Source organism: Dromiciops gliroides, chromosome 2 (genome assembly GCF_019393635.1).
Source record: "Dromiciops gliroides isolate mDroGli1 chromosome 2, mDroGli1.pri, whole genome shotgun sequence".
In the NCBI taxonomy this organism is placed as follows: domain Eukaryota; kingdom Metazoa; phylum Chordata; class Mammalia; order Microbiotheria; family Microbiotheriidae; genus Dromiciops; species Dromiciops gliroides.
Window position 1 is genome coordinate 166,526,062 of NC_057862.1, and position 16,062 is coordinate 166,542,123.

Below are 16,062 nucleotides of genomic sequence, written 5' to 3' on the forward strand. Positions count from 1 at the left end.
ATCAGGATAAAATTTTACACATCAAAAAGGGGCTTAAATGGCACATGATCATAATTTTATATGATGCTTTGCTGCCATATTGCATGAATAGTGATTTCTATAGTATGATTTTGCAACCACAACTTTGTCTCCTACAGATATTATCCCAGCGGAGATGCCTTTGCTTCTGGTTCAGATGATGCTACGGTATGTCTCCGAGTTACTGAATATTTGTTTTTGAAAGAGAGAATTATATTAGTAGAGTTTTCTAAAAAGAAAAAAATCACTGTCATATGCCTTATAAAACCCCTTCTCAGTGGGAAAAGATAAGGGTTAATTTGTTTTGTATTATACTTCTTGTTAAAAGGAAGAGTTCGTGGGGAGGGAGCAGGTTTTCTCATTGAGAAGTAACAGTGATTTTTTTAATTTAGTTTTAATTTTTGCAGGGCAATAAGGGTTAAGTGACTAGCCCAGGGTCATACAGCTAGTTAAGTGTCAAGTGTCTGAGACTGGATTTGAACTCAGATCCTCCTGAATGCAAGGCTGGTGCTTTATCCACTATGCCACCTAGCTGCCCAGTGATTTTTTTTAAGTCAGTGAAATATTAATATTTAAAGAAGAAATCACATGCAAGACCCTGAGAATTATTTATACTTTGGGGGGGGCAGCTAGGTGGCGCAGTGGATAAAGCACCAGCCCTGGATTCAGGAGTACCTGAGTTCAAATCCAGCCTCAGACACTTGACACTTACTAGCTGTGTGACCCTGGGCAAGTCACTTAACCCCCATTGCCCCGCAAAAAAAAAAAAAAGAATTATTTATACTTTGAGAACTCCTTGATGTTTATTCTTTTATGGAACCCACTGCCTACTTCCCATTGATAATTAGACTGAATAGGAAAATGGGAAAAACTAAATACTCAAGGGAAGGTGGGGGAGAGGGGAAAAGGAAAATATGAAAGATGACATTCCATTCCAGTCTTTAAAATTACACAAACCACTTGACTTGTCTGTCTCTCCATAAATCAAAGTGAAAATAATTTTAAGTCTCCATTTGAATTACAGTGTCGCTTGTATGACCTCCGTGCTGACAGGGAGGTTGCAATTTACTCCAAAGAGAGTATTATATTTGGAGCATCCAGTGTGGATTTTTCACTCAGTGGTAAGATCTGATTTCTTAGAACAATGAGTTGCTTTGCTTCAGAAACCTTACCAGATCACTAACAGCAGAACTACATGAGAACAAACATGGTAAATAGACTTTCATACCCTGCATTCCTTTGCCAGTAAGGGTGTACTTCCCAAATGCTCTGACAGACTGACCCATATCCTTCCTCGTTCTCATTTTCAGGGGTTTTGGGGGTTGAAGGGGGAATCAAGAGAAAAGGTTTTCCCCTGCACAGTTTCCTCTTCTTTTTCTATCTCATTCCTCTTTTTTTCCTACTTCAATACTATAATTGCAATGAATCCATCATCTAGAAGTTATGTGCCATGCATCGTGCTAGGTGCTAGAGATGCAAAAGACAAAAATAAAAGTCCTTCGCCTCGTGTAGCTTACATTCTAGCTCTGCACTGTCTACGGAAGTTCTCTGAAGAGGGTAGACTACTCCTTTTTTCTTGAAGGGCAAATAAAGGGTCTACATTATCTTTTGCCATTCCCTAAGGGAGCAATGTATCAGACTTTATTCCACCTGCAGTCTTCTTGAAGAGTTCCATAAACCCCCATTTCCACCACAAATACACACACACACAGATTCTTAAGGTGTTGAGAGGATGTTGGCCATCATAAAAAAGGTTTGACACAGAACCTTTGTAGCAACCAGAAATAGCTGAATTTAATTAAGGAAAGCAAGCTCAGCTATAATAAACTATCTACCACTCTAAGATTGGAAAATTAAAATTGGTAGGTCAGAAGTAACCATAACCAATGCTGGGCATCAATCTGGTAAAGTCAGGTTGGGAGCCTCTATAAACTTCTAGGAATTCCCCGTGGTTTCCTGAGCTTTCTGATTTCTTCCCCCTCCCTACCCCCACCCTTGGTTAGAGAAACACTGCACTTTGTAATAAATGCTATCTTAAGTCTAGTCAATGAGACTAAACTCTCTGAGGTCAGGGATTCCGCTGTATTTCACCTAAAGGTACGTACATTGTGCATTGTAGCAATAGGGAGAGGTAATAATCTTGCATAAATAAATGTTAGCCTGTAAATTGGTTGTTCTCTTGCTTTAGATGACCTAGAAAACTAAGGCCCCCTAGTTTAGAACCTTAGTCTCATGGAGCTTTACAAAGATTCTTCCACATGAATGTCATTCCCTTTATAGGTCGCTTGCTGTTTGCTGGTTACAATGATTATACCATCAATGTCTGGGATGTACTGAAAGGATCAAGAGTATCCATTCTGTTTGGACATGAAAACAGAGTTAGTACCTTACGTGTTTCCCCTGATGGAACTGCTTTCTGCTCAGGATCATGGGACCATACCCTGAGAGTAAGGGTCTTTTTTGTCTTACCTTAGGGATTGGGGGACACATAAGCTCTGTTGGTTGAAGAGAAGAATGCTTGGTCTTCTTAGAGTATTCAAAGTAAATAAAAAGACAGAAACTAGCTAGGTCGGGTTTGGGGTTCTTAATTTCAGCTATTCCAGTAATCATCTTTAATGACCTTCATTATGCTTCAGTGAAATGAGAACCATATTTGATCAGGTTTAATGGTGGAAAGAAGGAGGCAAGGAAGTAGAGAAGGAAAGGTGGGGAAAAGGGAGGGAAGTTTGTCCCAGGAGCCAAAATTCTGAACAATAGGTAGAAGTTGCCAAGAAGACAATTTAGGTTTGATGTCAGAAAAAGTTTCATAGTAATTAAAACTACTCAAAGGCCAAATAGACTGCCTGCACAGACAGTGGGCTCCTCCTTACTGAAAATACTTAACCAAGAGGTGGCTGACCACTCGTTAGATGTTAGAGAAGACATTCTTCTTGTTCCATTTGTGAGTTGAACCAGGTAGCCTGTTAGCTCCCTTCTGACTCTGAGATTCTCTAATTCTACGTAGTGTATGTAGTAATTAAAATACAAACTATACAAATCACTTATTTTATTTCATCACAAATGACACTCAAGAAGAGTTTTGAAAGCAACGATTATAATCCACTTAAGTGAACTTTTTGTAAAAAAGAAAAAAATTCAAGTCCTTTAATGTCATAAACTAAAGATTCTGTGATTTTTTTTTCTTTTCAGGTCTGGGCTTAATCTGTAGTATGTCTCCTAACAATGCAAGCTAATATATCAGATAAGCTATGGAATATAATTTGAAATACTCACCTACAACTTCCTATGCTGAGGAAACATCTTGGTAGTTGAAACCCATCAAATGTCTCTGTATGCTATCCAATATTGATATTTAAAACCTGTTTACTAGAGATTATAAGCTTATACTGTTTTGATAGTATCATCTTAAAATATAATGCTTTCTACTCTCAATTTTAGCCACTTTTAATTAGAAATTATTTAGACGACTATAAATTAAGCTTTTCTCTGAAAGCATTTTAAGACCAAATTTATTATTTAGCATATCCTATATAATTTGCACCAATTTAATTCATTTGCGAGCATTTTTTTTAAAAAATATCAGCTATTGATTGTATCTGGAGACAGCTTGACTTTTGAAAGCTTCCTGTGAAAATTATGGATTTCAGGTAAAGAGTTAGAAAGAATGGTTTGTGATGGTATGTGATGCAGTGTTGTTGGAAGTTTATCCTAAAATGACCATATAGTATCAATTATAAAGAGAAAAGTCTAGTGATGAGGTCCTTCTTATCATTAAGAATGGCCAAACACTCCTTTCTAATTATTTTTTTATAAGAAACAGCTTCAATAGTGTGAGCTGAATTCAATAAAGCACGGACATGCATAGGGAGGTATGTGGCCCTTATTTGAGGTGTTTGCCTCCACTTTCCGTTCTTCCTCTTCTATGAGGGATTTGAGAAAGCCTGAATGCCCCTTCTTCAAAGTCACCTGTGGATCTGTCGCAAGGAAATAAAGAGATTAGCTCATGAGAATTTTCATCTAGTGCAAAAGTGTCAGCTCTACATTTCTCTTCCTTGCAAAAGTAAAAAGCATATTAAAAATACATATTATTAATAAACTCCATAAAGCTCTATGTCCATAGGCAATCTCCAGGATAAAAATGAAGTATTCCAACCAGTTGAATTTGATGTAGTCAGTTGACCCCAAGCTTCCACACTTTATCACACTTTCCATAGCAAACACCAACTCAGGACACAATTAAAATTGTTTTATCTTTATCTAGAAATCCTTCATTGATAACACAAATAACCAGTCAGCAAAATTTTAAATGGAGCAAAGAAATACTTAGTAATAAACCATGCTGTCCATTGCAATAAAAGTAAAGAAAGAAATAGAACAAAATAGTTCTACAATTGTTCCAGGAGTTTCTTCACATAGATATTGTTCAGGCACTCCCTGCTAGATTCTCTTAATCTAATCAACAAATAGCTACAAGTCTTATGGTCAGTCTTGTAGAAGGCATCCTTCATTTGTTGCTGCTGCAGCCACTGCTCATTCATTCTCTACTGTGATTATTATCTCCAACTCTGCATCTCTCTCCAGAGAGATCTAAAAGCAGCTTCCACGTCAGAAAAACATTACCCTCTAGTTCTGATCATGAGATAACCTCTTCTCTAGCTGGGGAGAACTATAACTACTCCTGGATCTTTAGGAAGGATGCCAATCCAGACCTCACCTAAATGACTGTTAGGTATAACTTAGGTAATTCTGAAGTATTATCTTCTTGGATATTCTGATCTTCTTTGTGCATTTGTTTTCAACTGAAGAAGATGTTCAGTGCTAAGCACTAGTGTATTTGTGATGCTATTTTTCCCACAAGAATCAAAATCTTTCTCTGTAGAAGCAGAAAAAATTGAAAAGTTTAAACTAGTATTAGGTTCGTGTTTACATAAACACTGTTGCATTTAAGTGTATTCAGCCTATAAAAATTGGATTCATGTGAAGTATTTGTTGAAAATGAATCACATAGGCTAATTGAGGATTTCTAATTAATGAGTAACTTAATTTCCTGTGTTTAGATCTAAATCAGTCAATAATTATTTATTAATTTCTGCACCCTGGGAAAAGACCAAAAAAATGAAACTGTTCCTGTAGTCAAGGTACTTATGTTCTATCAGGATTATAAATCTTTCACATGCTTATTTGAAATATACATAATCCACTAAAGAAGATGAAGTAATACTTTTGTAAAGTTGTCTTCTTTTAGATATTACAGGCATACTGTTTGCTTAAGGAAAAACTCCTCCCCAATTGGGCTGGATGAGTCAGCTTTTGGAAATAACCAGTCCTCTACCACCTAAAAATACTGCCCTGGATCCATAGGTTAACTGCATAGGTGTATGCTAGGTTCAGAAGCTGAATATATTTCCTGTGGAGAAGATCTAGAACCATGTTCTGCAGCTCTGGAAACTCAACTCTGGGCACTTGCCATGGCTAAGTCCTTATTATGTCACTCCTCTCAACAAAGATGCCTGGCATCTAATTTTGCTACTCCAAAAGCAAGGCTTATATGTACCTTTTTTAAAAGAAAAATGTTTACTTATCTTCTGTTTTACATCACCAGAAGTTTTCCCAGTATCTATCTTTCTCCTTCCTCCCTCCCAAAGAGCTATCTCACATAACAGAGAATTATTTTTTAAAGAAAAAAAGAGGAAGAGAAAAAATTCAGCAAAACTGATCAATACATTGAGAAAATGTGAAAATATATGCAATGTTCCACACCCATAGACCTACCTCTGCACTTCCCACTTGTCTGAAAAGTATCTTCTTATATCTCTTCTTGGGTGCTTATTCTCTGCAATGGGTGGGTGATATGTTCTTAAGCAGAGGATTACAAAAATTACAAAAAATACAAATTACAAAAAATTACAAAAAATAAAATTACAAAATTACAAAAAATAAAAGATAATTTTGATTAATTGAAATTTAAAAGCTTCTGCACAAACAAAATTAATGAATCTAGGTTAAGGAAGAGGAAACTGTCTCATGGCGGGAAATCTTTGTATCAAATTTCTCAAATGAGAGTTTGGTATTCAAGATTTATAAATAATTAACAGATATGTATATGTGTATATAAAATCGAAAGTCATTTCCCAACAGATAAGTGGTCCAAGGATTTGAAGAAATGGTTCTCTTAACAACTATAGGAGAGAATGCTCCAGTTCACTAATAAGAAACATGTCCATCTAAACAACTCTGAAATTTTACTTCACACCCAGCAAATTGGCAGAGATGACAAAAGAGAGGAAGAGTCATTGTTGGAAGGGTTGTGCAAAGGAAAGCGAACTAATGCATAATTGGTGGAGCAATGAATCAGTACAACCATTTTAGGAAACCTGTTTGGAATTATGTAAATAAAGGAACTAAAATGTCCACACCCTTTGACCCAGACATTCCACTATTAGATATACCCCCAAGGATGTCATTAATAAGGAGATAGTCAACACATACACTAGAATATTTATATTTTGTGATATTAAAAAATTGGAAACAAAGTAGATGCCCACTGATTGGAGAATTGTAGTACATGAATATAAGGAAATATTGTCGTTCCATAAGAAATTATAAATATGGTGATTACAAAGTATGGAAAAATTTACTTGAAATGACTGAGAGTGAAGTAAGAAGATCCAAGAAAACTAGATATGCAATGACTAGGATAATATAAATAAAAACATCACCCCAAAGGAATGAAAAGTGAAGGGAAAACCCAAAGTACTCTTACTTTTTCCATTGCTGGGGAGTAAGCTCCCATGGTTTCTTACACAAATAGGCTTTGTGTCCTAATGCTCCTCTTCTCTGAGCCAAGTCAGCCATGTTTCTCCACTGCCACAGCCTACGATCTAACGGGATGCTTGGGAATCACTTCTAAGGTTCACAGCATCACAACAAGCAAAAATAAACAACATGGCAGCAACTCGGTCAAGCAGTTCACTTGTAGCAACCCATAACTACTACTGAAAGGGATCCGCTTCCAGCAACAGCTCCTGTCAAATGCTGAGTATTCCAAATGATCCTTCCTTCCACCATCCTGGTCTTCCAAAATCAGACCCAGGTATTGGTGGGCAAACTTCTTCTTTGGGAATTCAAGTCATCCATTCTTGACAACTGTATTGCAATCCTCAGAGCTCTCAGGAACTTTCCAGGTTTCTCAGAGTACAAACACCTGGGACCTGGCTCAGGTGGCAATGGGGAAGAAGCATGTCAGCAGGTCCCCTTCTGTAAGAGGTGTGACAGCGGCAGTTCCCTGTTTCTGAATTGCACTAGGCATCAAGACTATTTTCTCCCCTTTTGACTTCTCTATCCCACCTACCCTCTTAGATTAGGAGGCTATAAAAGTAGTTGTGCTGTGTATCTGTGTGTTTGAAGGAACACAAATATCAAACACCAAAAACAGACAAGAAATCACACTTTTATTTGACTATCCATGTCACATGTATGCTTTTCAGCAGCCTCAGTAACTTTGTTCACTTTGTATTCAACAGAAACTAATAAACTTTGAACAGCCTTCTTAAAAATGAAAAAAGAAAGTGAAGTGGAAGAATTATAAAAACAAACAAGCATAGGCCCAAAGAAGAGACATGAGAAAAAAGTCCAACTTCTCTGAAGAAATGAGAGATTCCCCAAGGTGGAACATTGCATATATTTTCAGACTTTCTTAATATATTGATCAGTTTTTTTCTTTAAAAAAATTATTGGGCGGCAGCTAGGTGGCACAGTGGATAAAGCACTGACCCTGGATTCAGGAGGACCTGAGTTCAAATCTGGCCTCAGACACTTGACAGGTACTAGCTGTATGACCCTGGGCAAGTCACTTAACCCTCATTGCCCTGCTCTAAAAAAAAACAGAACAAAACTTCTTTGTTATATGAAATGGCTCTATGGGAGGGATGAGGGGGAGATATACTGGGAGGAAATTTAGGTGATAAAGCAACAAAAGACATAAAATTCCTTTTAAAAAGAAACAAAAAAATGCATTTGATTTCTTTATATGGCAGCTAACATTGATGATAAAATGCAACCACTAGATAGCTAACTCAGTGTTTGGGTGGCCAGGACAATCAAAACTGTCAGTCAAGTCAGGTTCTCAATGAGACACATATATTCATACATAAATATACTCATATGTATTTATTCACATAATATACACATATGCTCATACAAATTTATGCATATATGTAGTATAATCAAATTTAGAGAGACCTTAGAAATTACTTAATCTAATCCTCCTATTTTATAGATGAGAAAACTGAGGCCCACAGATGTTGTGACTTGGTTCACACAACTGTTAAGTAGCAGAGTGAGGATTCAAATTTAGGTCCTCTGACTCCAAGTCCAGCGCACTTGACACTAACCTATGCTGCTAAACTAACTTGAACATCATAATAGGTTCCACCCATATGGTTACATCTCAGCCACTTGCCTTAGTTAATTTGCCTTCCTTCTCCTTTGTTCTTCAGGAGAATGGCCTCTGACATAGATTCATTACTCCCACCAACAGCAGGGCAGGGGTGTATTCCCAAGCATGCCTCAGAGAGTGCTGAATTATCTCTAGAGCTCCAGATAATGTCTCCAGAATTTCTGCATGGGACCCAAGCTTCCAACCTACATGCTTCCCTATCTCTGAATCTAGGCTGTGGGAGTTCAGCCTTCCTCACTTCCAATAAGTGGGGGAGGACAGCTGCAAAGAAAGGGATGAAATGGGAATACTTTGTGACTCTCTTTGGGGGTGGCTGAGTACTAATGAAAATCTTATTTTCTTGATTAACTTAGTTACATAAATCCAGATGGTCACTTCAGCACACTGATAGAATAAAATAAGCCTCCAGCCCCCAATCCCCTTCTTTCCCATCAAAAGAGTCAACTTAACCATTCTGCCACATCATGAAGAATGATCCTTGTGACAAATAAGATGCACTATGATGAAGTTTATGGTATACCATAGAGAACTTGTCTTGTGATAAGTTACTTACACTGTAAGTATTTAATCTTAACATGAATGATATTTAGTATTTATTGAAAAAATCTCTTTTGAAATCTACACTGTGTTAAAACTCATGGATATCCTAAATGTAATAAATCGTATTTTACATATTGAAAATAATTGTTGTATTTGTATTGTAAAGCAGGGGTTTTTCACTACTATTAAAGCTAATATTAGGTCAAAGGGAGTTAACTTAATGAACTTTTCTGTAGCTGAAGGAAGTAGGCAAATGTTAGCTTGTCAAGGTTGGGGAACCATCTAAAAGATAGGCTGGTGGTGGGAAGGAAGGCAGAAGAGAAATTGGTGTGTCGAGAAAGGGAAGGACCAATCAAAAGATGTGGAAAGAACCAGCTACAAAACTCCTCTGGAAAGTAGAAATAGGAGTAGATAGGTGCTGGGCCTGGGGCCAGGAAGACGAGTTCAAATCTGACCTTAGACATTTACTAGCTGTGTGACTTTGGGCAAGTCACAAGCTCTGTTTGCTTCGATTCTCTCAACTGTAAAAAGGTAATAATAACAACACTTACCTCCCAGGGTAGTTTTGAAGATAAAATGAGATATTTGTAAAGTACTTAGCACAGTACCTGGCATATAGTAGGTGCTATATAAATGCTAGCTATAATTATTACTTTAAACAAATAAACATTTGTTTAAAAAGGAAAAAAGGGATTATGGGTTTGATCACATATTCTAGTTATTTGTTTATGTATCTCCTAACTGATTGGATTCAAAGATTTCCGAGTCTAGTTGTGGCTTCTACCACTTCAGTTAAGCTCTTCTCTTAAAATGTAAATATACCGGGTAGTGTCAACAATAGCAGTTCTTCATCACTGCATCTGGGGCCAAGCCGAGTCGTCCTGACCCATGTCTTGCCACTGGACTCAGATGATTCAAGGAGGGAATGAGGCTGTTGACTTTGCACAGCCCTGCCTTACTTAAATGTAATTCACTTGCAAGTCAAGACATCACCTTCCTGACGTCATTGGTCGTCTCCCAAAGGATGAATAACAACAACAATCACAACTCAATGGAAATCACCTTAACACTAACCCCTCAATCAGGTCAAAGGGCCCTAAAGAAATAGGAGTTTGAGGGACAGTGAGTAGTAATGAGGTAAAAAGAACTAGAAGCAATTTTTAGCCTAGGAAAGAAGTTCCATGGAGAGTTTTAGCCAGACAAAAGATGCTTAAGGTGTGGGAGTAGAAGCTACCAATCTGACCTCAAACTTAACCCCTATTTTCCTCAGTTTCTTCATCTGTCAAATGAGCTGGAGAAGGAAATGGTAAATCACTCCAGTATCTTTGCCAAGAAAACCCCAAATGGAGTCAGACAGACATAGCTGAAACAACTGAACAAAAGGCAAACTATACCAACTTTACAATTTTTTTCTTACCACTGAAAACCACCTCCAGTGTAGATGCCTCTGTCAGATGTGTAATTAAAGTTGAATATTCAAAAGATCTGGCTATACTGTAGGGGTGGCTGGTTGGAAGGAGAGCTGGCTAAGCCTGTGAATTTATCAGGATAGGGAACCTCCTAATGTGGAAATTCCTTCCACCAATGCAAATCAACATCTTCTCTAGAATTAGTAGTCATAGTGAGCTAGTTATTTACCTGGGCTGATAAAAGGTTGTACTTTGCCCATTGTCACATACCTAGTGTGTGTTAGAGGCAGAGTTTGAACCCAAGCCTTTCTGACTGAGACATGTTGGTCTTTGCACTCCTCTGGGATGCCTCCATGTTTTAGTCAATTGTCATGGTGCCCAGTCATAGCTCTCTGGGTTTCTTGACCCCTGGATGGCTATCCAAGACAGAATTTTGTTCATGACATGTCAATTGGACTTGGGCCCATCCACAGTAGGAATATAATTGAACCTATTAAGGGAAAAAGCCCCATAGTAGAAATAATAGGATATTGCCCTTTAGTTCCCATGTTTTAAGACAAAGTATAATCAAACCATCAGTCAATCAACAAGCATATATTAAATTCCTACTATAGCCTTGGCACTGGGAATGCAAATGAATCCAAACAATGAAACCATTGATATTCCCAAGTTTACATTCTTACAAGATGACAACATAAATAAGTATGAACAGAATAAATATTAACATTGTGGACTACCATCCTCATATCTCCAAGGTTCATGACATCGGTGTTATCCTCTTCTGTTCTCTCTCATCCCACTTATCCAGTTAACAAATCTTACAACTCCTTTCTCTGCAACATCTATTTCATATATTCCTTTCTATCCCTTTGCCCACAGCCACCAACCAAATTCAGGTGCTCATCACCTCCAACCTGGATAACTACAATAGCCTGCTAATTGTATTTCCTGCCTCGAGTCTCCCTTGATTAATCCATCTTCCACATAGCTACCAAGGTGATATTCCTAAAGTACGGATCTAAGCATGTCACTTCCCCTACTCTTTAAATTCCAGTGCCTCCCTATTACCTCTAAAGCTCTTTACAACTTGGCCCTTCCCTATCTCCCTATCTTCCTTTAAGCACATTATACCCCTCCACACACTCTATGGTCCAACCATACTGACCGATCTCCAATTCCTCATGTACGATTTTCAATCTCCTGTCTCCATACTTTTGCACTGACCGGGATGTTCTCTCCTCAGCTCCAACTCTTGGAATCCTTGGCCTCTCTAAAGACTCACCTCAAGCATTATCTCTTTCAAGAGGCCTTTTCCAGGCCCAAAAGTTGATAGGGACTTCCATTCTGTGGCTATCTTCCATTAACTCTGTATTTATCAATACAAAATGATTAATGTGTTGTCTCCCCCATTAGGATATAAGCTTTTTGAGGACAGGTTCTGTTTTTGCCTTTTCTTTGTATTGCCAGGACTTAAAATGGTGTTCTGTACTTAATAATTAATGCTATTAATACAAATAAATATAAGCTAGTTGTATTGAGATTCCCTGTAGCATACTTAGCAGTTAGGCAGGAATCAGGAACGGTTTTAAGCAGAAAGTGGTGTTTGAGCTTAGTTTTGAAGAGAGAGATACTATTAGGGGGCAGCTAGGTGGCGCAGTAGATAGAGCATCGGACCTGGATTCAGAAGGACCTGAGTTCAAATCCAACCTCAGACACTTGATACTTACCAGCTGTGTGACCCTGGGCAAGTCACTTAACCCCCACTGCCCTGAAAAAGAAAGAAAGAAAGAAAAAGATACTATTAGACAGAGGTAATTAGGGAAGCATCCCATTGCACATACATAGAAATGGGAAATGGAGTATCACATGTGAGAAACAAGAAAGAAAGCCAATTTGACTGGAAAGATTGTAGAGGGTTTCTAAAACTCTATTTGACCATAGAAGCAAAAGGGAGCAACTGGAGTTTGATGAGGATGGGAATGACATGGTCATATCTCTGCTTGAGGAAAATTACTTGGTCAACAGTATAGAGGATAGACCAATGAAGGGAAAGACTTTAGCCAGGGAGACTAATTAGGAGGCCATGGCAACAAACGAGGATGGAAATAATGAGGGTCTGAATAAGATGGTAGATAATATGAGTAAAGAGGAGGAGTTGGATGCAAGAGATGTTGTAGAAGAAAAATGACATGAGTTGGTAACTCATTGGATGTGTGGGATTAAGGAGATGAGTTGAGGCTAACACCAAGGTTATGGAACCTGGGATACTAGAAGAATGATGGCTCTCTCTACAAAAATAAGGAAGGTTAGGAGAAACAATAAAGAATGCTGTTTTGAACCTGTTGAATTTATTATGTCTCCAGGATGTATCCAACCTGAAATGTCCAATAAGCAATTAGTAATATGGTACTGAAGCTCCAGATCATCAGGGTGGCACAGTGGATAGAGCACTGGACCTGAATTCAGAAAGACATCTTCCTAAATTCAAATCTGGCCTCAGACATTTACTAGCTGCGTGACCCTGAACAAGTCACTTAACCCTGTTTCCCTCAGTTTCTTTATCTGTAAAATAAGCTGGAAATGGCAAACCACTCCAGTATCTTTGCCAAGAAAACCCCAGATGGGGTGACATAAAAACTCTCCAGGTTGCATAAAAATTTCTTCGGACATGACTGAAACAGCTCAACGACAACTGAAACTCAAGGGAGAGATTAGAACTGGATAAATAGATGCAGAGAGACAGGCATGTGCTGGTAAACATACAAATACACATGACACATTTTAAATTTTAATCTTCATTATTGATGTTTTCTCCATCACTTTCTTAAGTCTAGATAATCAACAAAACAATAAATCAAGTCCTGATTTGTAGCATTTGCCAATTTCCAAAGTACACATGATCACACTGAAAATTTAACAATTGACTCTCAAAAGCCAATTCAAACTGGGTCCAGTATACCCCTGCTTAGAGATGATCATTAAACTACCATGAAAGATGACAAGGTCACCAAGAAAGAGAGCCTAGAGATATTTTAAGATGAATGTCTCCTTCACCACATTGTTCTCTCTGATACAATCTCATTCTAACCAGGCGCCGGAATTATGTTGGCCTTTTGTAGGAAGCAGGAAAATAAAGTAGAGTGCTTTGCACTGGTCACATTCTACCTTGCATTACAATTATCTGTGCACTTGTCAAGGGATCATAGATTTAGAGCCAGAAGAGATTTTAGAGGCCATGTAAGTCATGAAATCCCCTCAGGTTACAGAGGAGGAAACAGACTCCTAGAAAGAAGTTTAGTGATTTGCCCCAGACCATACAACCAATAAGTGGCATGGCTGAAATTAGAACTCAGGTCCTTGGACTGCAAATCTGGCACTTTCACCACTGCTGTGATATCCTCCGCCCTTACTCCTACAAGATGGTAAGGTCCTTGAGGACAGAGATCCTTGGGAACTAGCATAAGGCCTTACATATAGGGGATGTTTAACAAGTGTCTGTTCAATTCAAAATGAAATTATTGGGGAAATTTGGTTCTCTTTGGTCATTCATTGCAAATGTCCCCAGGGGAAGGGCCCAAGGCCAAGTTCCCATTAAAGAAAAATGAATTAATTGTTGAAAATGCCTATCAGGGGGGCAGTTAGGTGGTGCAGTGGATGAAGTACTGGCCCTGGAGTCAGGAGGACCTGAGTTCAAATCCAACCTCAGACACTTGACACTAGCTGTGTGACCATGGTCAAGTCACTTAACCCTCATTGCCCCACCAAAAAAAAGAAAATGCCTATCAATATAAAAAAGGAAACAGCCTCCACTCAATGGAAAGGAGTCAAGCACAAAACTCTCGTTGATCCAGATTAACATAATTAGATGTTAAAAATACCATAAACCGGGGGCAGCTAGGTGATGCAGTGGATAAAGCACCCAACCCTGGATTCAGGAGGATCTGAGTTCAAATCTAGCCTCGGACACTTGACACTAGCTTTGTGACCCTGGGCAAGTCACTTAACTCTCATTACCCTGCAAAAATAAATAAATAGATGGATGAATGGACAGATAAATAAATATGAATAAATAAGCATTCGGGAATAACTACATAAGCGCATGGGCCCTGATAAGGATCTCACCCTTAAAAATTAGGACTACCAATACCTTTAATTTCTTCATATTCTCCAATGCCCCACTCCACTGATGCCAATCACAACCCATCCAAGCCTGCTCATCCTGTGGGACGCTGGTCCAAAGTTTCTTAAACTGTGGGAACCTCATAGGGGTTACATAACAATGAGGGGGTCGCAAAAAATTTGGCAATAGTAAAAGGTTGTGTATACTAATTTTATATACCTATATATTCAGGGTTGTGTAAAAATTTCTTGGGCAAAGGGATATCCAGTGGGGAACGTTCAAGAAGCCCTTCTCTAGTCCATGTCTTCCTATAAATTTCTTCCCATAAATTGCTTTTGGGTTGGGGATGGAGGGAGGGTATCTACCCAGCATACAGGGTGTGTTCCTGAACTTCTCTTCACATTGATTATGTGGCTAGGTCAATCATTTTTTTCCAGTCATATTTCTCCAATGACCTCAATTTATAAGACACATTTCCCCTGTGTATTAATTCCTCATATGTAACATGCTTGTTCAAGCCATATTTATGCTTCACAAAGGTCTCATTGCAGAGCTCTTTGGGGTGTAAAGTAAACATGGGTTTTGATGGATTTGAATGTGTATTATCCTTGCACAGGGGCCATGCTAATCTTTTCTGTATCGTTCCAATTTTAGTATATGTGCTGCCAAAGCAAGTGCGGTTTGATGGATTTGAGTAGGATCCCTGAAAAAGACTGAAGACACTTAGCTAATTGAGAGGCTCATCATCAGATGTTATTGGCCACTAGGAAAGGGATTATTTGCTCATATACCATGGTCACCTATGAAACAGATGGTCCAAACCTGTGATTTTATCAGAAGAAAATAGGAAAGCATTTATTAAGTGCCTGTCGTGTGCCAGGCACTATGCTAAGAGCTTTACAAATATTTTCTCATTTTATCTATGGAGGAAATGCTCGGTAAAGAAACTCCCTCCATTAGTGCAGATCTATGCAGGCAACTTCCAGTCTTAGAGATTTGCCCAGGGTACTAAATAGTCAAATGGCTTGCCCAGGTTAATACATCTGGTTCTATTACATAATGCTGCCTCTCATGAAACAAATAAAAATAGAAAATGGCTTTTAGTACTACTATGTAACTTGCCATCCTGCTTCTTCAGGGATAATAATGGAGTATAAGGGGGGAAAAGATTGGGGATGCTAATAAGCACAGTTTATAGATGGTCAGCAAACATGAATTTAACTGTTTGTATTAATATCAAATTTCTAGCCAATCACTGAATAAATCCAATATTATAGGAACTTAACCATGTCCACACGGGTACTCTGACTATAAGTGAAACCGGGACATTTAAAGATAAAGCTTCAAAAAATGGGTAGGGGGTAATAATTATAATCATGATCATGGCTAGCATTGACATAGAGCTTTAATGTTTGCAAAGTGCTTGAAAAATGTCTCATTTTATCCTCACAACCACCATGGGAAATTAATGTTATTACTGTCCCTATTTTGCAGATGAGGAAATTGAGACAAAGGTC

The 16,062-nt window shown here is 38.3% G+C and overlaps 1 protein-coding gene and 1 non-coding gene across 2 annotated transcripts in view; one reads left to right on the top strand and one right to left on the bottom strand.

Annotated features, from left to right (window-relative positions):
• GNB5 (G protein subunit beta 5) overlaps positions 1 to 4,480 on the top strand; it is a 52,084-nt gene extending 47,604 nt beyond the window's left edge. Inside the window, exons 8-11 of the mRNA XM_043981983.1 lie at positions 138 to 186; positions 1,043 to 1,139; positions 2,299 to 2,465; positions 3,208 to 4,480. Coding sequence (XP_043837918.1) covers positions 138 to 186; positions 1,043 to 1,139; positions 2,299 to 2,465; positions 3,208 to 3,219 — 325 coding nt within the window. The 3' untranslated portion in view covers positions 3,220 to 4,480. The remainder of the gene's footprint in view (positions 1 to 137; positions 187 to 1,042; positions 1,140 to 2,298; positions 2,466 to 3,207) is intronic.
• A 10,636-nt stretch (positions 4,481 to 15,116) lies between these two features.
• Positions 15,117 to 15,219, bottom strand: LOC122744943. Its single transcript, XR_006355272.1, has one exon. It is a non-coding gene; the product is annotated as a U6 spliceosomal RNA (small nuclear RNA).
• Between the last annotated feature and the right edge of the window lie 843 nt (positions 15,220 to 16,062).